The sequence below is a fragment of the Aotus nancymaae genome, unplaced genomic scaffold (assembly GCF_030222135.1).
Source record: "Aotus nancymaae isolate 86718 unplaced genomic scaffold, 86718_ANA_hifiasm-v0.15.2.pri h1tg000004l, whole genome shotgun sequence".
Classification (NCBI taxonomy): Eukaryota; Metazoa; Chordata; class Mammalia; order Primates; family Aotidae; genus Aotus; species Aotus nancymaae.
The window spans coordinates 19,669,389-19,689,869 of NW_026988415.1; the positions used below are offsets into that span (position 1 = coordinate 19,669,389).

The 20,481-nt window shown below is 41.5% G+C and overlaps 2 protein-coding genes across 4 annotated transcripts in view; one reads left to right on the top strand and one right to left on the bottom strand.

Moving 5' to 3' along the window:
• OCRL (OCRL inositol polyphosphate-5-phosphatase) overlaps positions 1 to 3,432 on the bottom strand; it is a 48,733-nt gene extending 45,301 nt beyond the window's left edge. For all 3 annotated transcript variants that reach the window (XM_012458725.2, XM_012458724.2, XM_012458723.2), the window contains exon 1: positions 3,359 to 3,432. In XM_012458725.2, the coding sequence (XP_012314148.1) occupies positions 3,359 to 3,426 (68 nt within the window). In that variant the 5' untranslated portion in view covers positions 3,427 to 3,432. The remainder of the gene's footprint in view (positions 1 to 3,358) is intronic.
• Positions 3,206 to 20,481, top strand: part of SMARCA1 (SWI/SNF related, matrix associated, actin dependent regulator of chromatin, subfamily a, member 1) — a 95,911-nt gene continuing 78,635 nt past the window's right edge. The window contains exon 1 of the mRNA XM_064361264.1: positions 3,206 to 3,312. The gene's annotated coding sequence lies outside the window, so the exon portion shown is untranslated. The remainder of the gene's footprint in view (positions 3,313 to 20,481) is intronic.

The following is a 20,481-nucleotide window of genomic DNA, read 5'->3' on the forward strand; positions in this document are numbered from 1 at the left end:
CCCTTGTGTTTTTCCTCTGGTTATCAAGTTTATGCTGGTATTTCTACATAAACGAGTAAACCTGGCTCCCCAGTATGAAATCCATACTTCTAAATCCATATGTACTTCTGAAATATTAATTTTTCATCTATTATTCATCCTTAATGGCCCAGAATCAAGGTATAACCTACTAGTAAACAACCATTCTGAACGTCAACTAGCATTCCCAAAGTCAAGCACTCTTCAGGTGTTGTTTTTAGTTTTGTTTTTGCCAGGAACACTCTGTTTCTTTCCAAGTTTCATCTCAAGTAACACCTCCTCCATGAAGCCTTCCACAATACCCCCAAGCAGAACTAGCGGCCTTACTGCCTTTGTTTGCCCCTCTAATAGAGAACTTATACACTCCATATAGTTATATTTATTTCTCCTCACTGATTTGAGCTCCTTGAAAGCAAGGACCAGATCATACTGTTTTGTCTGCAGCCTAAAAGATGCTCAACAAATACTGGTTGAATACATTAACTAGCTTAATTACGCCATAAGCAGAGGTGAATTTCAAAATATAACTGTTTAACTTCTGACATTAAAATGTCATTGCTTTGAAGGGTTTGATTTCTGTTTTGTTGTCTTTTTTGGGGTGCTTGTCACTTTTCCTTTTTGCATTTTCAAATGTGTTAACTTTGAAGAGGATAGCCTGGGATAGGATAAGTAATTACTTAGATAGAACTAAGGGAAATAAAAGTATTAATGCTATTTTTCTGCTCTGATCCTTCTTGCTTAATTTGCAGCGGTTTGTATTTTAAGGTGATTACAGGAATATGGGGCAGGCCCCTTTCAATATGGAAAGTTCATGAGTTGAGTGGAGAGTCCTATAAACCCAGATGGAAACCAGAAACCAGATAAAAGGCTGAGAAATCAAGGGTTAAGGAGGAAGAGCTTGCTTTGAGGAAGACAAACACAAACCACTATAACGCTAAAATATGTAAAGAAGAAAGGGTGTTGAGTATTAGCAATAAAGCTTCATCTGAACTGGACCATTGAAAACCATTACAAAACAGAAATAAACTGAGCATTTAAGTGAATTCCACAACATTTATTGACTATTTACTACGTGTTAGTCACTAAATTACAACAAAAGAGTAGGGCTAAGAATAAGCATAAATATTCGATCTGAGTTTAATTATTCATTTCAGAATACAAAGAAAAATAATCGGTATACAGCAAAACAATGGAATTCAGAACTTGGTAGTTGTCAAACATCAAACAGAAAAGAGTGACAAATCCTGACTGCCAACTCTGCCTTATCCCTAGGAAACACTTTGATTTGTTAAAGGAAGGTTAAAGGTCAAACAGGTTTTGCCATAATCTATTATCCTTGAAAAAAATGAATCTTAAGTGTTTGATTCCATTTCAAAAAAAAAACCTGATTTTTAATTGTAATTTTGGTCTCTCAAGTAAATTTCCTATGGTTGAGAATAGGAACCACAGACCTAAAGATTTAAGACAGGGTTCAAGTTCTAGGTCACAAAGGCCAAAAGTAAAAAGTTCTGGACACTCAAATCAGAGAAGGCACTAGAGAGGTAAGAATATGAGGATTATAGATGGTATTATGGTATTAGGTGTCGCCAGTAAATGATTTCAAGAGAAACTTCTCAGTGTAATTCTGAGACATGTTACATAGGTTCAGATCTCAGGTATTCTACTTCCTAATCGTGAACAAGTGACTTAACCTGTCAGTGCCTCGATTTCTTTATCTACAAAAGGGGGGTGATGATATTACCCTTTTATAGTAATCCTCACATGTGGATTAAATGAACTAATTGATGAAAAGTGCTTAGAACAGTACCTGGCACATAAGCAGCCATGAGTGTTAGTTATATACAATAACTATACCCCCATGCCCCCACATTTACCCCCAACTATACCCCCATAACTTACATAGAATTGGAACACAAGACTTCCTTATTAGCTCAATAGAGTTCCAACTCTACTAATTCGAGGGACCAGCTCCTGGGCTGTGGTCATCTCAACAATGCAGCTATTCTATTCAGTCTTCATAATTTTGTTTCTACGTTAGAGGAAACCAAGGCACAAAAGTTCTATTGGTTTGCCCAAGGTCACATCTCTCTACCCCATTCTAGCCTTTGGAAGTGTTAGTGGTATCCCACTTTTCTGAATTTAGTTTCATTAAATTCTGAATTTAGTTTAGTTTCATTAAACTAGTCTTCCAGGGTTTGATGCAATCTGGGTTTGACGAACTTCCCAATAGAGCTGACTAAGCAGGACCCAGTAAAGAGCTACTTCATAGAACTAGTTGACATCCAGTTAGAATGGCACCAATAGTCTCAGTGAAGAGCAGATTTGGCCAGTGGGAATTTCTTCCTCGTAAATTGGACAACATAGACACAGAGGATCTAAAAGTGGGACTGAGAAAATTGGTTTTAGGCAGAATCCAATGTTGGGAGATGGCAAGATTTAAGAGAACAAGTTGTAAACTGGGAAGGAATATGATGTCAAGAAGCCAGTGAATAACCAAGGGAGGTGTCTTGGGCACACAAGGATAGGAGCCTATGATATGTAATGGTCACCATGGATACTTTTGAGATGAGGCATTAGTCACAACAGAGTGAAGTTAGCAGCTATGGTGATAGCTTATCAAAATAATCTTTTGATCAGTCAGTCAACAGTATTTACTGAGCTCCTATGTCTAAGACAGAGTAGAAGGTGACACACTGATAAAATACCAACTGTCATTTCTGTTTCTACACATTTCATCACCTTTTCTTTCTAACAGTCAAGTCAATAAGTGAGGCAGTTTCTGGCCGACACTAAACCATTACTGAATTAATGAATATGCCTTCAAGCAAGTGGGATAAGAGGGTGGGGAGACTGGAGAAACCAGCTGAATAGGGTTCAGACAAGTCTGTAATGTTAACAATGAAGCACTTCCATAGCATTTTTACTTTTTGTAAACCACTTTCACATTTATTTTTCCCCCAGTTAAAACTCCAAAGGCTTTATAAGGCAAGGCAGTTAATATTTTTATTCAACTGATGAGTTAACTTTGGCCCAGAAAGCTTTATTGACTTGCCTAATATTACACAATACATGTCAGTTGCAGGGGCAGGAACTAAAAAGCCAGGCCTCCTGCTTCCCCGCCCATTCAGTCCTTCCACTGAGCCACACTACCAAGCACAATCCAGAGGCTTGGAATTTGGGGACGAAGCCCCGAGGTTAGAGAGCACTGGCACTTCACACCTGGACCTGAAGCTGTTGCCCTCGTGGCCTCAGTACGAGGAGAGTGGGTGACCCGTCGCAGTTTGGGATTGAGAGGTAATGGCAGGCTCTCCTCCTCTGTGAGAATCAGGTGGTTACTTACTCATATTGCCCGTTCCTCTGGGCTAGGGTCAGGGCGCAGGGCTTCCGGTGAGGACCCTTCATCTCCATACCCTCGACAGTATGCGGGCGCTAGTCAAGGGTCTCCTTTGGAAGCGCGGTGGGGAGGGGTGGTGAGCTGCGGGGCTGAGGGGGGGGGGTCTTCTGCCCCGTCCCCCGGCCGCTCTCCCCCGCCCTGCTGCACCTCCAGCGCCGGCCCCCTCCCCCGCTCTGCTCGGCCTCTGGGCCTTCTGGCAGCCCCGGCCCGCCAAGTTGTGCAGGGCCCCCGACCCCCACCCCCGGCCCTGCGCGGCCTCCCCTCCCCCTTCTCTTCGGCGGATACGGCAAGGGGCTGGGCTCCGACCGGGAGCGGCGGATCCATCCAGGCGGCCTCCGGGCTCAGCCGGACTGCGAACTGCGGGCGGATCCGACGACACTGGCTCCCACGTCCCCAAACCCACCCGCCTCGGCTGCGTGTCGTTTGAGGAACAGCTCCGCGCCAGGCGCCGGGCGCCGGGAGCCGGGAGCCGGGAGCGGGGAGCTGGGAGCTGAGAATCTGACCCGAGAGAGAGCGGCGCCTCGCGCCCCCGCCAGTTTTCCAGGCCGCCGCAGATTCCGCCCCCTGCGGCCAACATGCGGAACTGCAGCGAGAGACCCGACGGACTGGGGGCTTCTCTACCACGTCCAGCAAGGAATGGGTTCTAAATGCTATCTGTGATATCAGAATTGTTCTGAGGACTTTGAAGATGGCCACAGAAACAAAACACAGTCATACCTATGGGGGAATCTCAAACGTGTTGTGTCAATACGACCCACATCATTCAGTATATTTACATGGTCACCTCTAACTGGGCAATATCCAAATATATATCCCTGGCCCAGACTTCTTACCAAATAGAGTCAATTATTAACACATCATTGTGTGACAAAACTAACTCATTATCATTTCACTTCAATGCCATATATTTTCTTCCCCCTCCTAATCTCTATATCCAATCAGTCAACACACCCTGTTGATATTTTACTTGGAATTGCTTTTAGATTCTTTATTTTCTCTCCATTTAAACTGCCATAACTTTATTGAAGCCCTTGTGATAGCCTATCTAGGTTATTGCATTTTGCTCTAGATAAATCCTGTTGACTTTACTCTCTACTTTGACCTGTTTACTCTGTTGACAGCCATGAAAATATTTTCCCAAAGTAATTTTTCAATTGTGTTATTCATTTGCTCCAGAATCTATAAAAATAGACTAGATATCAAGACTGTAAGTCTATAGTTAATAAAAGTGTACTGTGGAGATAGACAACCAATGAAACAGAATATAAAGCCCCCAAACAGACCCACACATATATGGAAAGTTGATATGCAGTGTGTGTAACATTTCAAATCAGTGGGGGAAGAATGGATTAGCCACTAAGTGGTACTAAGACTACTGCTTATCCATATGAAAAATATAAAATTAGACCCCTCCCTCAGACCATAAAAGAAAAATCAATTCCAGGTGGATAAAAGATCTAAATGTGAAAAGCAAAATTATAATTTTCAGAAAAAAAAAGAGTATCTTTATGAGCTTAGAATATGGAATGAGATATTTAGCTACATGAAATTTCAAAATGTTTGTACCTCAAGGCAATATAAACAAGTTAAAAGACAGACTGACCTGCACCGTGGTTCATGCCTGTAATCCCAGCACTTTGGGAGGCCGAGGCAGGGGAATCACTTGAGCCCAGGAGTTCAAGACCAGCCTGGGCAAGGTGGCAAAACTGTATCTCTACAAAAAAATATAAAAATTAGCCAGGTTTGGTGGCAAGCGCCTGCAATCCCAACTACTCTAGAGGCTAAGGTGGGAGCGTCCCTTTGAGTCAGGAAGATCACGGCTGTAGTGAGCCGTGATGGCGCCACTGCGCTCCAGCCAGGGTGACAGAGCAAGACCTTGTCTCAAAAAACAAACAAACAAAAAGGACAAGCTGTCATCACCTTTCTGACTTCTCTTCCCACCATTTCCCACCACTCTCTCTAGCTTTGCTTAGTCACACTGACTCCTTGCTGTTCCTAGGACTTTCCAGGCACACTCTTGCCGCAGAGCCTTTGCACTTGCTGTTCACTCTGCCTGCACTCTCACCTCCCTCAGGTCTTTGCTCAAATGTTACTTCTCACAGAAGCCTTCCTAGACCACTGTATTGAAAATCATAATTCAACAATCCCCTTCTCCATTGCTATATATACATGTTCCCTACCCCTCTTCCCTGCTTATGTATCACTCTCCACCATTTCTGTTTTATTTATCAATATTATTGATCATTTACCTTCACCCACTAGAATGTTGAGTTCCATGAGTGCAAGGATTTTTGTCTGTTTTGCTCATAGCTGCATTCTCAGTGCCTAGAACCATTCCGGGAGCAAAGTAGATGCTAGAAAAATATTGATTAAATGAATGAATGACTTAGTATCCAGGATATATAAGAACTCCTATAAATAAGAAATAAAGAAATCTAATAGAAAAATTGACAAAATATGTGAGTAAGTAATTCATAGTCAAGGAAACCCAGATGGCCAATAAAGACATGAAAGGATGCCTAACTTTATTACTATTCAGGGAAATTAAAAGTAAAACCATGAGATACCATTTCACAACCATCAGTTTTATGAAAATTTAAAAAATCAGACAACCCCAAGTGTAGTTGAGGTTCTAGCAGTAGAACTCTGATTTATGGCTAGAAGGAGTTTAAGTTGGTAGAACTGCTGTGAAGAACAATTTGATGATATCTAATAAAGGTAATACCCCTCAATCTAGAAATTCTATTTCTAGGTATAGACACTGGCAAAACTCTACCAGTGTAGAGACATATAAAATAATGTTAATTGCAGTATTATTCGTAATCTCAGAAAATGGAAGCCAAGTAAATGTCAGCAGGTGAATGAATAAATAATAGTGTTCTTCTTCTTCTTCTTCTTCTTATTTTTTAAGATGGGGTTTCACCATGTTGGTCAGGCTGGTCTTGAACTCCTGACCTTAGGTGATCCACCCACCTTGGCCTCCAAAGTGCTTGGATTACAGGCGTTAGCCACCACACCCGGCCAATACTAGCGTTCTTGATGAGTGAATTTGAGCTACAGGTAGTTACAGTTAAATTTCAAAAATATAATGTTGAGCAAAAAGCAAATTGCAAAACATGTATAGTATACTGTGTATATAAAGTCTGAAAATATCATCTATTGCTTATGGCTACATAGATGAGTAGCACTGTAATAGTATATAAAACGTGAAAGGGCATGATCACCAAATTTAAGGGAGGGAGAAGATTGACACTGGGGAGGGGCATACGGAGAATATCAAATATATCTGTAATATTTATTTCTGAAAACAGAATCTGAAAAGTGATGTTGCAAGATTTGATAGAACTGGGTGGTGGGTACATATGTTGATCCTGTAATTCCACGTACTTTCCTGCACTGAAAATCATTTGCAGTCAATGAAAACGAGAGATAAAGAAGGAATATGCAGGGGAGGGTTAGCAGTATCAAGTGCTGAAAATAGGACAAGAAAATTAGGACCAAAGAAACTTTCTTTGGATGTGTGAAGGAGTTCACTGGAGACCAATAATTGTTTGGTTTCATTAAGTGGTGAGGATAGAAACAAGATTATGGGGAATTGAGGAGAGGCTGTATTGTGAGAAAATGGAGACAAGACACCATAGATTGAAGAGGTTTGGAAATAAAAAGGAGCAAAGTACAATTTTAATTAAATTAGAAGGGTCAAACAGAGGTTGTAGACAAAGTCTGAAGCCACTTTAAAGCAAAGAGGAAGGAGCCAACAAAGAGGGGGCCTTTAAAGATGCTGGAAGAGAGAGGCAGAAACGTTGCAAGCAAAATCCCTCAGTAATTGAGACGGACAAAGATCCAAGATGGAGATGGCGGAACTGGCCTTAGGGAAAAAGTAAGATACTTCTTCCTTCAAGTCTACAGTACCTTGCACATTGTGGGCATTCAATAAATATTTGTTAAGTGAGGAATAAGAGGTTGTGTGGAAATTAACATATATTGAGGTGAGGACACTAAAAACAGGTCTCACAGGGAAATGATGGTTGCATAAATGGCTTCCAATGCAAAGAGTTAAAAGAAAATTGAATAAAATTCAAATAAATGAAATTCTGGCTTCAAGATAACATGAATCTCACCATCTTTACCACCACCATCACCACCTGCATGCGCGTGTGCATACACAGATACACACACACACACACACACACACACTCTCACACAAATTCAATGGGTGCTCAGTGCCTTTTATCCATTAGACAACTATCACTAAGTGTCTAGAACTTCCAGTCTTTTTCAGAAACAAAATTAAAAAACAGGATCTTTAAAAAAGACTAGAGCTGAGCACAGTGGCTCACACCTGTAATCCCAGCACTTCAGGAGGCCAAGGCAGAAGGATCATTTGAAGTTTGAGACAAGCCTGGGCAATCTAATGAGACCTCCATCTCTACAAAAATAAATAAAATAAAATTAGCTGGGTATGGTGGCATGTGCCTATAGTCTCAGCTATTCGGGAGGCTGAGGCAGGAGGATCACTTTGAGCCCAGGAGTTCACGGCTGCAGTGAGCTATGATTGTGCCACTGCACTCCAGCATCGGCAACAGAAGGAGACTCTATCTCTAAAAAAAAAAAAATTTAATAAAGGCTACAAAATACTAAAAGAAAATGACAAATTCAAAAACAATAATTTAATTAAATGGCATACAAAATAGAATAGTATATCAAGTTCATTAACAGCTAAATTTAGTATGCATTTAAAAACCCATTATATTTGAAGATGATTTTTAGGCTGGATCTTCTCACTTCCCAAGAATTCCCAAGTACATATAATTCTTATGAAGAAGAAATCACAACCATGTAAATTAAATTAGTTATGCACAGACAAATAATTTCAAAAGCAAAATTACCAAAGCATTTTCAAAAATTTATAGCGAAAATATAAATGTTTAATGCAGGATGTGGATGCATTTTAATATGTTTATTATGATGCTGGCTAAAACCTCCACAAGTGACAGTGTGTAGGGCCTGCAAAGGCAAAAACAGGCCTACCTAACATAGATGAGGCTGGGAATGGAGATTTTGCATAGGTGAGTCAGCAGCCAGAGGCTGGAAGGCAGGCCCAGTGGAGGCATAAATGATTCATTGATTTTTAAATCAACACTAGTTGAAAAACCTCCCTTTTCATATACACAAATCCGCTATGGGTATGGCTTTCCATACAGAGCAACATAAAGAGTTCATTTTTATTTACATATTTCTGTTTTGCATTTCTGTATTTCTACTTATGCATTTCTATAGTATTTATGTCTATTTTCATTCCTTATAGAGTTTAGGGTGAGAAAGGCTCATTACTTGGGGCCACAGTCTATCACCTACACTCTTGATGAGATGGTGACAGGCACAGCAAACAGGAGAAACTGGCCTCCTTTGGCACACAATGCCCTCCAGGCCCTTCTTTCCCTTTAAATCTCACTTTCCCTTTGCTACTTTATTCCTATCCTGGCTAGTTTCTTAATTCTCTTCATTCTCCACCCCTGTCTCATTCTCCAAGGCTAAGCTCTCCTTTCTGCTTAGTGAATCCCAGAGGCAGGTTGGCATTGCCCAGGCCTACTTGCCTTTTCCTCTCGGAAATTAGAGATGCTGAACTGAAAGAATATGGCGTCAGCCTGGCATTAAACCTCCAAGGATCTGTCCTGAATGCATCATTCCAGAGTTATCTTTCAAGAAAACTCTTTATAAACTTTATGCTCTGCTCATCATTTCCCTTCAGATTTGAACATGCACAGCAGTTCGTGGCGATCAAATGGATGTGCCCATGCCTCGAATACTCAGTCGATCATCTAGCTGAACACTGCTAGCATGCCATCTTGGTCTTGACCTTTATAGAGTGTTAAATTATAAAATATGATCCATAAGCTGTTTAATATATATCCATAAAGAATCAACGAGATGCTGATGTTGAAATACAGAGCATAAAAATGATTACAATTCCCAAAATTCCCAAGATGGCACTCATCAGACCCATAAGCTGCATTTATCTGATCAAAATTCTTATATACCTCATAAAAATTTCTCGAGCACTCCAGAAATCCTTAAAAAGAAAATTGAGTTATGGCTAAATTCAATTTGTTTTCTCACTTATTGGGAATAAAAAATTATCCACATCTGCAAAGTCAAATGATAAGATCTCTAATATTATCATTTAGAAACTAAACGCAAAAATTATTAAAGTAAGCAGGTCGATATTTTTTAAAGCACGAAATTCAATAATTTCAATTTCAGGTCTTGAAAAGGGTTATGGTCTATTTGTGAAAGCCGCAAGGCCTAGTAACATTTAACCATACTGTGATGGACACAGTGGGATGATCTCTGAAGACTGCTTGAGCTCCCTGATACTCTCAATCATGTGAGCCTTCTGGATGCAGACAGGGAGACATGAGGCTGGTCTTATCTCCAATGCAGGTGTCACAAAGGAAAGGGAGAATATAGCCTTGGTTTTTAGGTTATCATTTTAAGTCTCATTCCAGGGTGCAAGGCAGGAAGATTTGGAAAGAGTCTCTGTTGAGAAAGATGTGTTATGTTCCTCAACCCATGCCTCCACCTGAGAACTGAGGTGACAAGAGCCTCAGAACTGAGAAGAAGGAGTAAAGCAGGAAAGTAAGATAATGCTTCTGTTTATTTAGAGACAGTCTCACTTTGTTGCCCAGGCTGGAATGCAGTAGCATAATCATAGCTCACTGCAGCCTTGAACTCCTGAGCTCAAGTGATCCTCCTGCCTCAGCCTCCTGAGTAGCTGGGACTACAGATGTGCACCATCACGTCTAGCTAATTTAAAAAAAGTTAATAGACAGAGTCTTGCCATGTTGCCCAGGCTAGTCTTGAACTTCTGGGCTCAAGTGATCCACCCTCCCTTGGCCTCCCAAAGTGCTGGGATTACACGTATCAGCCATCACGCCCAGCCCAGAAGAGAATGTGGAAGCTGGAATCTTGTGGTCATGATGAGAAGAAGCCCCACTGGGGAGAAGTAGAGATGATGTCATTAGAGGCCTGATGGGCAGTTGGCTACCTTAATGGATAGCAGCAGGGATGGAAGACAGGATAACTGCACATCTCGGCGAAGGCCAGTGCAGAATATACCAAGAACCGGAGAAATGGATTCCGCCTACCCACCACCACTGTTATTTCAGCCTTGCATAAACTCTGGAGTTCAAAATCAACATGTAGGCTGTGAAGGAGGGAGGGGGTGAATCCTAAATCTGATTGAGTTTAAATATGAATGGACTGAGTTGAAGTGGAGGATTGTTTTCTGCTGTCAGAAACAATGAAGCTTCTAGAAAGGCATTAAGGCCGGGCGTGGTGGCTCACGCCTGTAATCCAAGCACTTTGGAGGCCCAGGCAGGCGGATCACCTGAGGTCGGGAGTTCAAGACCCCCCTGACCAACATGGTGAAACCCCGTCTTTAAACAAACAAAAAAAAAAGGGGCATTAAATCCAGACATAAGCAGCGTAAGCTCCAGAACCTTGTCTGTCTTGCTTATGGCTGTATACCTAGCACCTAGTACCTAGCAAAGTAGCATTTCGATAGGTATCTGTGGAATGTATAACTGTCCCCTGCAGAAAATAATGAATGATTTAGAATTATCCTAAGTGTGTTAAGCAACAAAACAAATTGGAAAGTTTTGCTCTAACCAGTTTAACTATTTAATTTCTTGATCGCATGCCACTTGTTCTTCACTCCATCTCAGTGCTAAATGCTACATCTCTTCCCCAACCTCCTCTGCAACTGTACCTGCTGGAATCCTCTATTCTTCAATGCTCACCTCAAATGAAGCTTTTCCTTCTCCTTTGAAGCTTTTTTCCTGTTACCTCTCAGCTGGAAAGGAATGCTCTCTCTTCTGAAGAACAGTGTCTCTGTGTACCTCTTAGGGAAGTTCTTGAAACTTTTCAAGGTCTGTTTTGTACAATATTGTTGCAGAATGAACAAGCACATGATGAGCTCTGAACATTCTTATCGCTACTCAGCACCATCTCCTCAGTGCTTTATAGTCACATGTTTTGAAAGAAACATTTATAAAGTACTTCTTTATGTTTTTCTATGGTGCGTCTAATTTTTCTTGTTTTAATGTGCATAAAGTATATATGCACAGTTTAACAAATAATTATAAAGTGAGTGTCCATGTAATCTCTACCCAGGTTGAAAAATTGAACACTGTTAGCACTTTGAAAGTGCGAACAATGCAGGACTCCAGCTTCCAAATTCACTTCTGGGCTGGGCACCCAAAACAGGTCCCTTTCTCTGATCATTCCTTCTTTCACCCTGAATTAAACCAAGGGTAGTATTGAGCCAGCATTCCCTGGTGAGGTATAAAAGGTTCTGTCTGTTTCAAGTGGTCAAAGTCCATGCCATAGTGGTCATTAATATTTTTGAAGGTCATCCCAGGACATAACCACTATCTTGAGTTCTGTGATAATCATTTCCTTGCTTTTCTTTATAGTTTTATCATTTATGAATAGTCATTAAAATGTTTGCCTGCTTTTGAACTTTATATGAATGGGCATTGTATGGGATGTACTCTTTACATCTTGCTCATTTCACACAATAGTATGTCATGCTTGTGGTCGTATGTAGACACCCTTTGGTTTCACTGATGTACAATATTCTATTGTGCGACTATATCAGAATTCATGCACTCTGTTGTTCATGAACATTAGGTGGTTTCCAGCATTTGGCTATTAGAAACAAAAGCTGATAAGAGCATTCTTTTTTTTGAGACAGAGTCTCCCTCTGTCGCCCAGGCTGGAGTGAACTGGCTTAATCTCGGCTCACTGCAACCTCTGCCTCCCAGGTTCAAGCAATTCTCCTGCCTCAGCCTCCTGAGTAGCTAAGAGTATAGGCGTGCGCTCTCATACTCAGCTAATTTTTGTATTTTTAGTAGAGACAGGTTTTCACCATGTTGGTCAGGCTGGTCTCAAATTCCTGACCTCAGGTGATCTGCCCACCTTGGCTTCCCAGAGTGCTAGGATTACAGGCTTGAGCCACTGCACCCAGCCTAGAACATTCTTGTACATGGTTTTTGGAGCACATGTGAATGATTACCTCTGGGGTGTATTATCCTAGTGGAATTACTGGGTGAAAGATGTCACAGGTTGGGCTCTCTAGAAACAAAAGCTCAGATGGAATGTTGGGTGCAAGATGTTTATTAGGGATCAATACCACTGGAAGGAAGGTAGAGGCAGTAGTATTGGGCAGGAAAGATGAACTATGAAACAAGGCTAACAAAGCTTGAGCTAACTTGGCACTGAGCTTTGGAACAAGTACAGCCCATTAGTGTGTTCTGTGTCTGGTTGAAATGGTCACCTTAGGAAGAGTATGACCTCAGGCGAAGTGGCCCTCTGCAGCTAACGCAGAGTCTCAAGGAGCTGAAGACTGGAGACTATCTGCTGACTGTACCTCCCCTGCATACCTGGGTAGAATGTTCTTCCTTGAAGCAGAATCTAGGTGGCACATCTCCGTATCGCTATTACAAAGGGGTACATATGAGTTCAACTCTAGTGAATACTGCCAAACTGGTTTCCAAAGTGGTTGTATAATTTACATTTTCACTTGCACTATATGATATTCCCCATCCTCACAAACTCTTGCTATCGTCAGTCTTAAAAAACTTCTAGAGGGCCGGGCGCGGTGGCTCACGCCTGTAATCCCAGCACTTTGGGAGGCCGAGGCAGGTGGATCATGAGGTCAAGAGATCGAGACCATCCTGGTCAACATGGTGAAACCCCGTCCCTACTAAAAATACAAAAAATTAGCTGGGCATGGTGGCGCATGCCTGTAATCCCAGCTTCTCAGGAGGCTGAGGCAGGAGAATTGCCTGAACCCAGGAGGCGGAGGTTGCGGTGAGCCAAGATCGCGCCATTGCACTCCACACTGGGTAACAAGAGCGAAACTCCGTCTCAAAAAAAAAAAAAAAAAAATTTCTAGTCATTCTAATGGATGGGCAGCAGTAGCTCATTGTTTTTTGTTTTGAGACAGGGTCTCGCTCTGTCACCCCAGGCTGGAGTGCAGTGGCATGACCATGAATCACTGTAGCCTCGACCTCCCAGGGTTATGTGATCCTCCTGGCTCAGACTCCTGAGTAGCTGGGACTAGAGGTGCATGCCACCATGCCAGACTAATTTATTTTTTATTTTTGTAGAGACAGGATTTTGCCATGTTGCCTACGCTGGTCTCGAACTCCAGGGCTCAAGCAATACACCTGCCTTGACTTCCCAAAGTGCTGGGGATACAGGTGTGAGCCACCATGCCCAGCCTCATTGTGGTTTTAATTTGCATTTCCCTGATGACTATTGAGGTTAAACACATTCTTATATATTAATTGCTTTGTTAAGTCTTCTTTAGCCCACTTGTGTTTGTCTTCCACAGAGAATGAGTCTCTTTCAGGCAAGGCTCAGCAAACACAGCCTGAAGCCCATTTTTGTGTGGTCCTTGAACTAAGAATGTTTTTACATTTTAAATTGTTAAAAAGAATAATACTATTAGCTGGGCGTGGTGGCTCACGCCTGTAATCTCAGCAGTTTGGAAAGCCGAGGTGGGTGGCTCACAAGGTCAAGAGATCCAGACCATTCTGGTCAACGTGGTGAAACCCTGTCTCTACTAAAAATACAAACATTAGCTGGGCATGGTGGCACACGCCTGTAGTCCCAGCTACTCGGGAGGCTGAGGCAGGAGAATCGCTTGAACCCGGGAGGCAGAGGTTGCAGTGAGCCGAGATTTCACCACTGCACTCCAGCCTGGCAACAGAGCAAGACTCTGTCTCAAAAAAAAATATTTAATTATGTGAAATTCAAATTCCAGTGTCCATGAAAACAGTTTTATTGGAACCCAGCCATGCTCATGTGGTTACCTATAGTCTATGGCTGCTTTCATATTACAACAGCAGAGTTTAGTGGTTGTGACAAAGTCCTTACAATCTGTAAAGACTCAAACACTTCCTACCTGGCCCTTTAAAGAAAAAGTTTGCTGGTCCCTGTTCTAGGTCACTAGTTCTCAAAGTGTGGTCCCTGGACCAATGGCATCAGCATCAGCATCAGTGGGGAACTTGTGAGATAGACAAATTCTTAGTCCCACTCCAAATTTATCAATTCAAAAACTCTGGGAGGGGGGCCAACCATCTCTGCTTATTTTATTTAATTAATTAATTTATTTTTTGAGACAGAGCCTTTCTCTGTTGCCCAGGCCGGAGTGCAGTGGCGTGATCTCGGCTTGCTGCAGCCTCCGCCTCCCAGGTTCAAGCGATTCTTGTGCCTCAGCCTCCTGAGTAGCTGGGACTACAGGCATGCGCCACCACACCTGGCTAATTTTTGTATCCTTAGTAAGTAGAGATGGGGTTTCACCATGTTGGCCAGGCTGGTCTTGAATTCCTGACCTCAAGTGATCTGCCTGCCTCAGCCTCACAAAGAGCTGGGATTACAGGTATGAGCCACTGCGCCCGGCCCCATCTGTGCTTTAACAAGCCCTCCAGATGATGCTGATGTGCTAAAGTTTGAAAACCACTGGTCTAGGCCCAGGACAAGGACCCAATCCTTTTTTTCTTTTTGTGGAGTCATCATTGTCTTTTGGTATCTTGTTCTATACGCAGTGAGTAAGCTGGGGGAGAGCCCTGAAAAATGCTACATAAATGTATTATTATGCACGAGAAATCTGGCAAGAGTGGACACCCAGGGCAAGATTGAAGGAAGAAAAGTGGGAGAAACCACAAGATGGCAACATAGAAGCTGAAGGGTATGTGTGGAGTGGGGAGGGCACCATGTAGCTAGGGAGCAGGTCCCTGAACTGCCTTCCCTCCTACTGCCTTTTAAACAAAGATGAATACAGTATGGCTCCTGTCCTCAAGGAAGTCACAGTCTAAGTAGGGAAGTAGCCTAACCCTCTTTTCCCTCATTACTGCCTTTCTTCGGAACTTACCTTTGGGGAAGTGTAACTACGCCAAATTGCTGACCCTGATAAATGATAATGAATAGAGAAAATGAACTTGGGAAACAGCATTTCCGTCTTATTCCTATTTTAGTTTAGCACTGACTTTCAGACTTACTTTCTCATATTCTGGCGTTTTCCTTGCCTCAGTCTAAAGCTCAAAGCATCACCCTGCCTTTTTCTTTTTGTTAACTACCATCCACTGAGTATCTGTTATATGCTGGGACCATGTCAAATGATATATATATCTATATAGATAAAATGATATATATATCTATATAGATACACAAATATCTATATATATATATATATATATATAGGTTGAATGCATATATATATTCAACGTGATTTTATGAGGATTTAATTAAATCCTCATAAAATCACGTTGAATTAGGTATTACTATACCCATTTTACAGATGCAAATCGGAGGATAGAAAGGTTAAACAATTTGGTAGAATCTGAACTCCAAGTCTTTCTGACTACACAGCCAAAGCTGGTAATAATTGTACTATTCTGCCTCTAATAATATCGCCATGGATAATATTGTGCCTTTACCTACATATTAAATACATGGAAATCAATGGTAACATGTGCACCCAACAGAATTTTTACTTGCATGTAATAGAAACTAACTCTGACTTACTTAAATGGAAATAAAATTTATTAAATAGTGAAAAAAGCATTGTGCCTTTAGCAAACCCAATTCAGATTATTGAGCATGTGTTTCATGTGTTAGGGCATATATTGGTGGGTAGAATTTCAGGGTTGGGAGCATTTAAGAAAATCTCTTTGACTGGGCGCGGTGGCTCATGCCTGTAATCCCAGCACTTTGGGAGGCTGAGGCGGGTGGATCACGACGTCAAGAGATTGAGACCATCCTGGCCAACATGGTGAAACCCTGTCTCTACTAAAAATACAAAAATTAGCTGGGCGTGGTGGTGTGCGCCTGTAGTCCCAGCTACTCGGGAGGCTGAGGCAGAAGAACTGCTTGAACCCTGGAGGTGGAGGTTGCAGTGAGCTGAGATCACGCCACCGCACTCGAGCCTGGCGATGGAGTGAGACTCTGTCTCAAAAAAAAAAAAAAGAAAAAGAAAATTTCTTTCATCTTTTTCCTGAGCTAGTTTTGCAAAACTGTTTAAAAGTAGAAAAATCATTTTATATACCACTTAAAACAACATCAAAAATCATTCCTCAGTCAAGTAATGTAATTGTGAACAGTGTAATAATCACATTGCTTCTGTTACATTACACATTACTATTGCCTTGTCTCTTCTGTGTGAAGTTGTTCTGTTCTTTTTTTTGACTCACCCTATCTACTAGCTCACATTCCTTCTGTTAGGGATTAATTTCAACTTGTCCAGTTTTGAGTAATGTTTTGATTCATCTATGAAATAGTATTTATTATATAAGGAAACACGTTCATTGAGGAAAATTAGAATACAAAAGTAAAATAAGAAAAAAAATCACCCACAATCTCACCACCTTGCTGCAACCACCGGTTTAATATTTGTAGTAGAACCTTCCAGGGTTTTTCCTTTGTGGAAATACATTTATGTAAATAGAGTTGTGTGGGGGGGGGGGACAAAAATGGGATCATTCTATTTTTTTGCCTGTATTTTTTTCACTTAACAGTATACAAGAACATATTTTCATGCCAACGGATACCTGTTTACATAATCATTCTCTTAGTGTGCATGTGTGAGACGGAGTCTTGCTGTGTCGCCCAGGCTGGAGTGCAGTGGTGCAATCTTGGCTCACTGCAGCCTCCGTCTGCCAGGTTCAAGCGATTCTCCTGTCTCAGCCTCCCGAGTAGCTGGGACTACAGGTGCAGGCCACCATGCCCGGCTAATTTTTTGTATTTTTAGTAAAGACGGAGTTTTACCATGCTGGCCAGGCTGGTGTAGTCTCTTGACCTCGTGATCTGTCCGCCTAGGCCTCCCAAAGTGCTGGGATTACAGGTAGGAGCCACTGCACCCAGCCTTACATGATCACTCTTAATGCTTGCATAGCATTCCATTTATTAAAGTACTATACAAATGTTTGCCAATCCTTTCTTCTTGGACATCTCAGTTGTTTCTATTAGGCTCTCCCCCTTTTTGCACTAATTGTCCTGAGTCCCATTACTGTTTTAAGAGTTTACTTTACTTTAGAGCATGGGTGTCCAATCTTTTTTTTTCTAGCTGGAGTCTCACTGTTGTTGCCCAGGCTAGAGTGCAGTGGTGTGATCTCGGCTCACCGCAACGTCTGCCTCCAGGGTTCAAGCGATTCTCCTACCTCAGTCTCCCGAGTAGCTGGGATTACAGTCATGAGCCACCACGCCTGGCTAATTTTGTATTTTTAGTAGAGACGGGGTTTCTCCATGTTGGTCAGGATGGTCTCGAACTCCTGATCTCAGGTGATCTTCCCGTCTCGGCCTCCCAAAGTGCTGGGATTACAGGCGTGAGCCACTGAACCCGGCCCGGGTGTCCAATCTTTTGGACATATTGGCTTCCCTGAGCCATACTGGAAGAAGAATTGTCTTGGGCCACACATAAAATACTAATGCTAACGATAGTTGATAAGCAGAAAAAAAAAAAAAAAAAAAAGTCCACGCATAATTTTCATGATATCCCCCACCACAGATAGGCAAAAAAGTCCTCACATTCAGAGGGTTGGACACAACTGCTTTAGAGGGAACACCATGGAGACAGATGGCGGAAATATTTTTCAGTCATTTTCTCAATATGATTTCTACTTTCAAGGAGGAAGCCCTGTGAAGACCAGAGAACTTAATAAAGATGAAGTGGAAAGATGAGGTTTGGACTAGACAGTCTGGGGTTTGAATCTGTCTACTGTCACTTACTAGCTGTGGAACCTTAGATAAGTTATTTAGCCTAAATCTCCATTTTCTCATCTGTAAAATAGGGATAATAATATTTATTTCATAGGATTATTGGGAGGATTAGCAATACCATATATAAAGAATCTAGCACCATGCCTAATACAATAATGGGTGGTCAAGAAATGGTAGACGTATACTAGTTATTACCATGACGTTTTCCTTAAAATACAGAGCACCAAGGAAATATCACATTTTCAAAAATGTCACTATCATAAATGTCTTTAAGAAAAATAGTGAGAAAGCTTACTGATATGAACAGAATGGTTGCTGTAGCTGTAAGCAAGACAGCGTGTCTAGAATCTTTTGTGCCAGTTTCTGAAGAACATTAATCAGTGGGATCACGATGTGCTTTTAAGTCATACTGTGGTTTCAGTGACAAATTTCAGATACAAAATAAGAGAAGGAACACGAAGACTTTAGCTTTGCCTTTATGAAGTTTATAAAACATTTAACATCACCAGTGGGCACGTCATATTCTAGTAGCTACTAAACAAGATTGGCTACTCGAAAATGATTGTTGAACAACTTCTATAATCTACCAAAATGGACATATTGACCAGTAGACTGGGATTAGTTCTGAGGTTCCCAGTTATTTATAAAAGTTTGCTCTGTTCTCCAATCCCAATGGAATAGAGCAATCCAAGATCATTTCAAATGAAAAGACATAATCGGGGATAGTAGTAGCAGATAGAGCAAGGTGTTGAGTAGGCTCAGAGATGAGATGACTCTTGTTGAACAAAGTCTACAGATCATGAATTTTAGGCAGATTTACAAATAAGGATAGCACATGCTCTGTAAATAGCAGCTGTTGCCACAAGCCAAAGGGCAATATTTACATGAATCCTGTGGCAAGGTCTGTTGACCAAGCATAGACCTTTCCAGCCAAATTCATATACTTGGTAGCACTTTCAGCCGCGTCATCTCAAAAAGGAAGGATTGCATTATACATGCATGGAAAATTGCCAACGTACAAATATGTTCTGCCCCCAAATAAATTTGTAAATTCTTTTTTTGGAACTTGGAACACATGTCCCCACCAAAAAAAGGTGTTATAAAGGGATGTGAGTTTCCCAGATTTCCTCACAAAAGTGCATTTAACCCACAATGTAACTGAAATAATGTACACTGGCAATGAGAAATACAGTGGAACAAAGCTGACTTGAACGCAGGAACACACCAATACACGATAAACATTTCTTGAGCTCTTCTCTTTTGCAGCCTCATGCAACAAAAGAGGAATTCTATCTTCCCATAGCTGCAATTTGGTGAAAAAGAAATCCTCCACTCTTGCTGTCCTTAAGGGTCCTTCTCAATTCAGGGTATTTAGAGCATACATCGCCTCAAGTATTTATCATTTCTATGTGTTGGGAACATTTCAAGTCCTCTCTTCTAGCTATTTCGAAATATACATTGCATTGTTTGTTCACTAGGGTCACCTTACTGTGCTCTGAACGTTAGAATTTACCACTTCCATCTAACTGTATATTTATACTCATTAACCAACCTCTCTTCATCAATCTGCCGCAACCCTACACATCCTCCCTAGACTTCTGGTACCTATCATTCTACTCTCTATCTCCATGAGATCAACTTTTTAGCTCCCACATATGAGTGAGAACGTGTGGTATCTGTCTTTCTGTGCCTGGCTTATTTCATGCAACACAATGTCCTTCAGTTTCATTTACGTTTCTGCAAATAACATTTCATTCTTTTTTTTAATGGCTAAATAGTATTCCATTGTGTATACGAAGCACATTTTCCTTAACCCTTCATCTGCTGATGGACGCTGATTGATTCCGTATCGTGAAATGCTTTTATATCTATGATCATTCATAGCATCAGTGTTGTATTACTACCAAATAATAATGGAGGTGCAAATAGAACCTGTGCCAAAAAATCACAGTAATTCATTTCAATTACTAATATTGAGTGCCTACCACATGTTGCCCCAGGTTCTGTGGGGGATCTTGACCTTGTCCCCTAGGAATTTAAAAATTTAGTGGTGAAGGCAAGAGAAGGGTTCCTGCACATTGGCCACCTGAGAGGTACCAGAGGTGAAAACAGAACAAATATACATAAACTTAAGAGTCAGACTTTGCCTTGTAAGTGATTGTTTGCAGCTACAATCCAGAGATTTAAGGAGTGCTTCTCCTTCTGCAGAATTTAGGAAGGTGGAAACAGCACCGCTAATCCGACCTCTTTCGGAACCTGGGAAAGGGCAGTCCCCAGAGGGG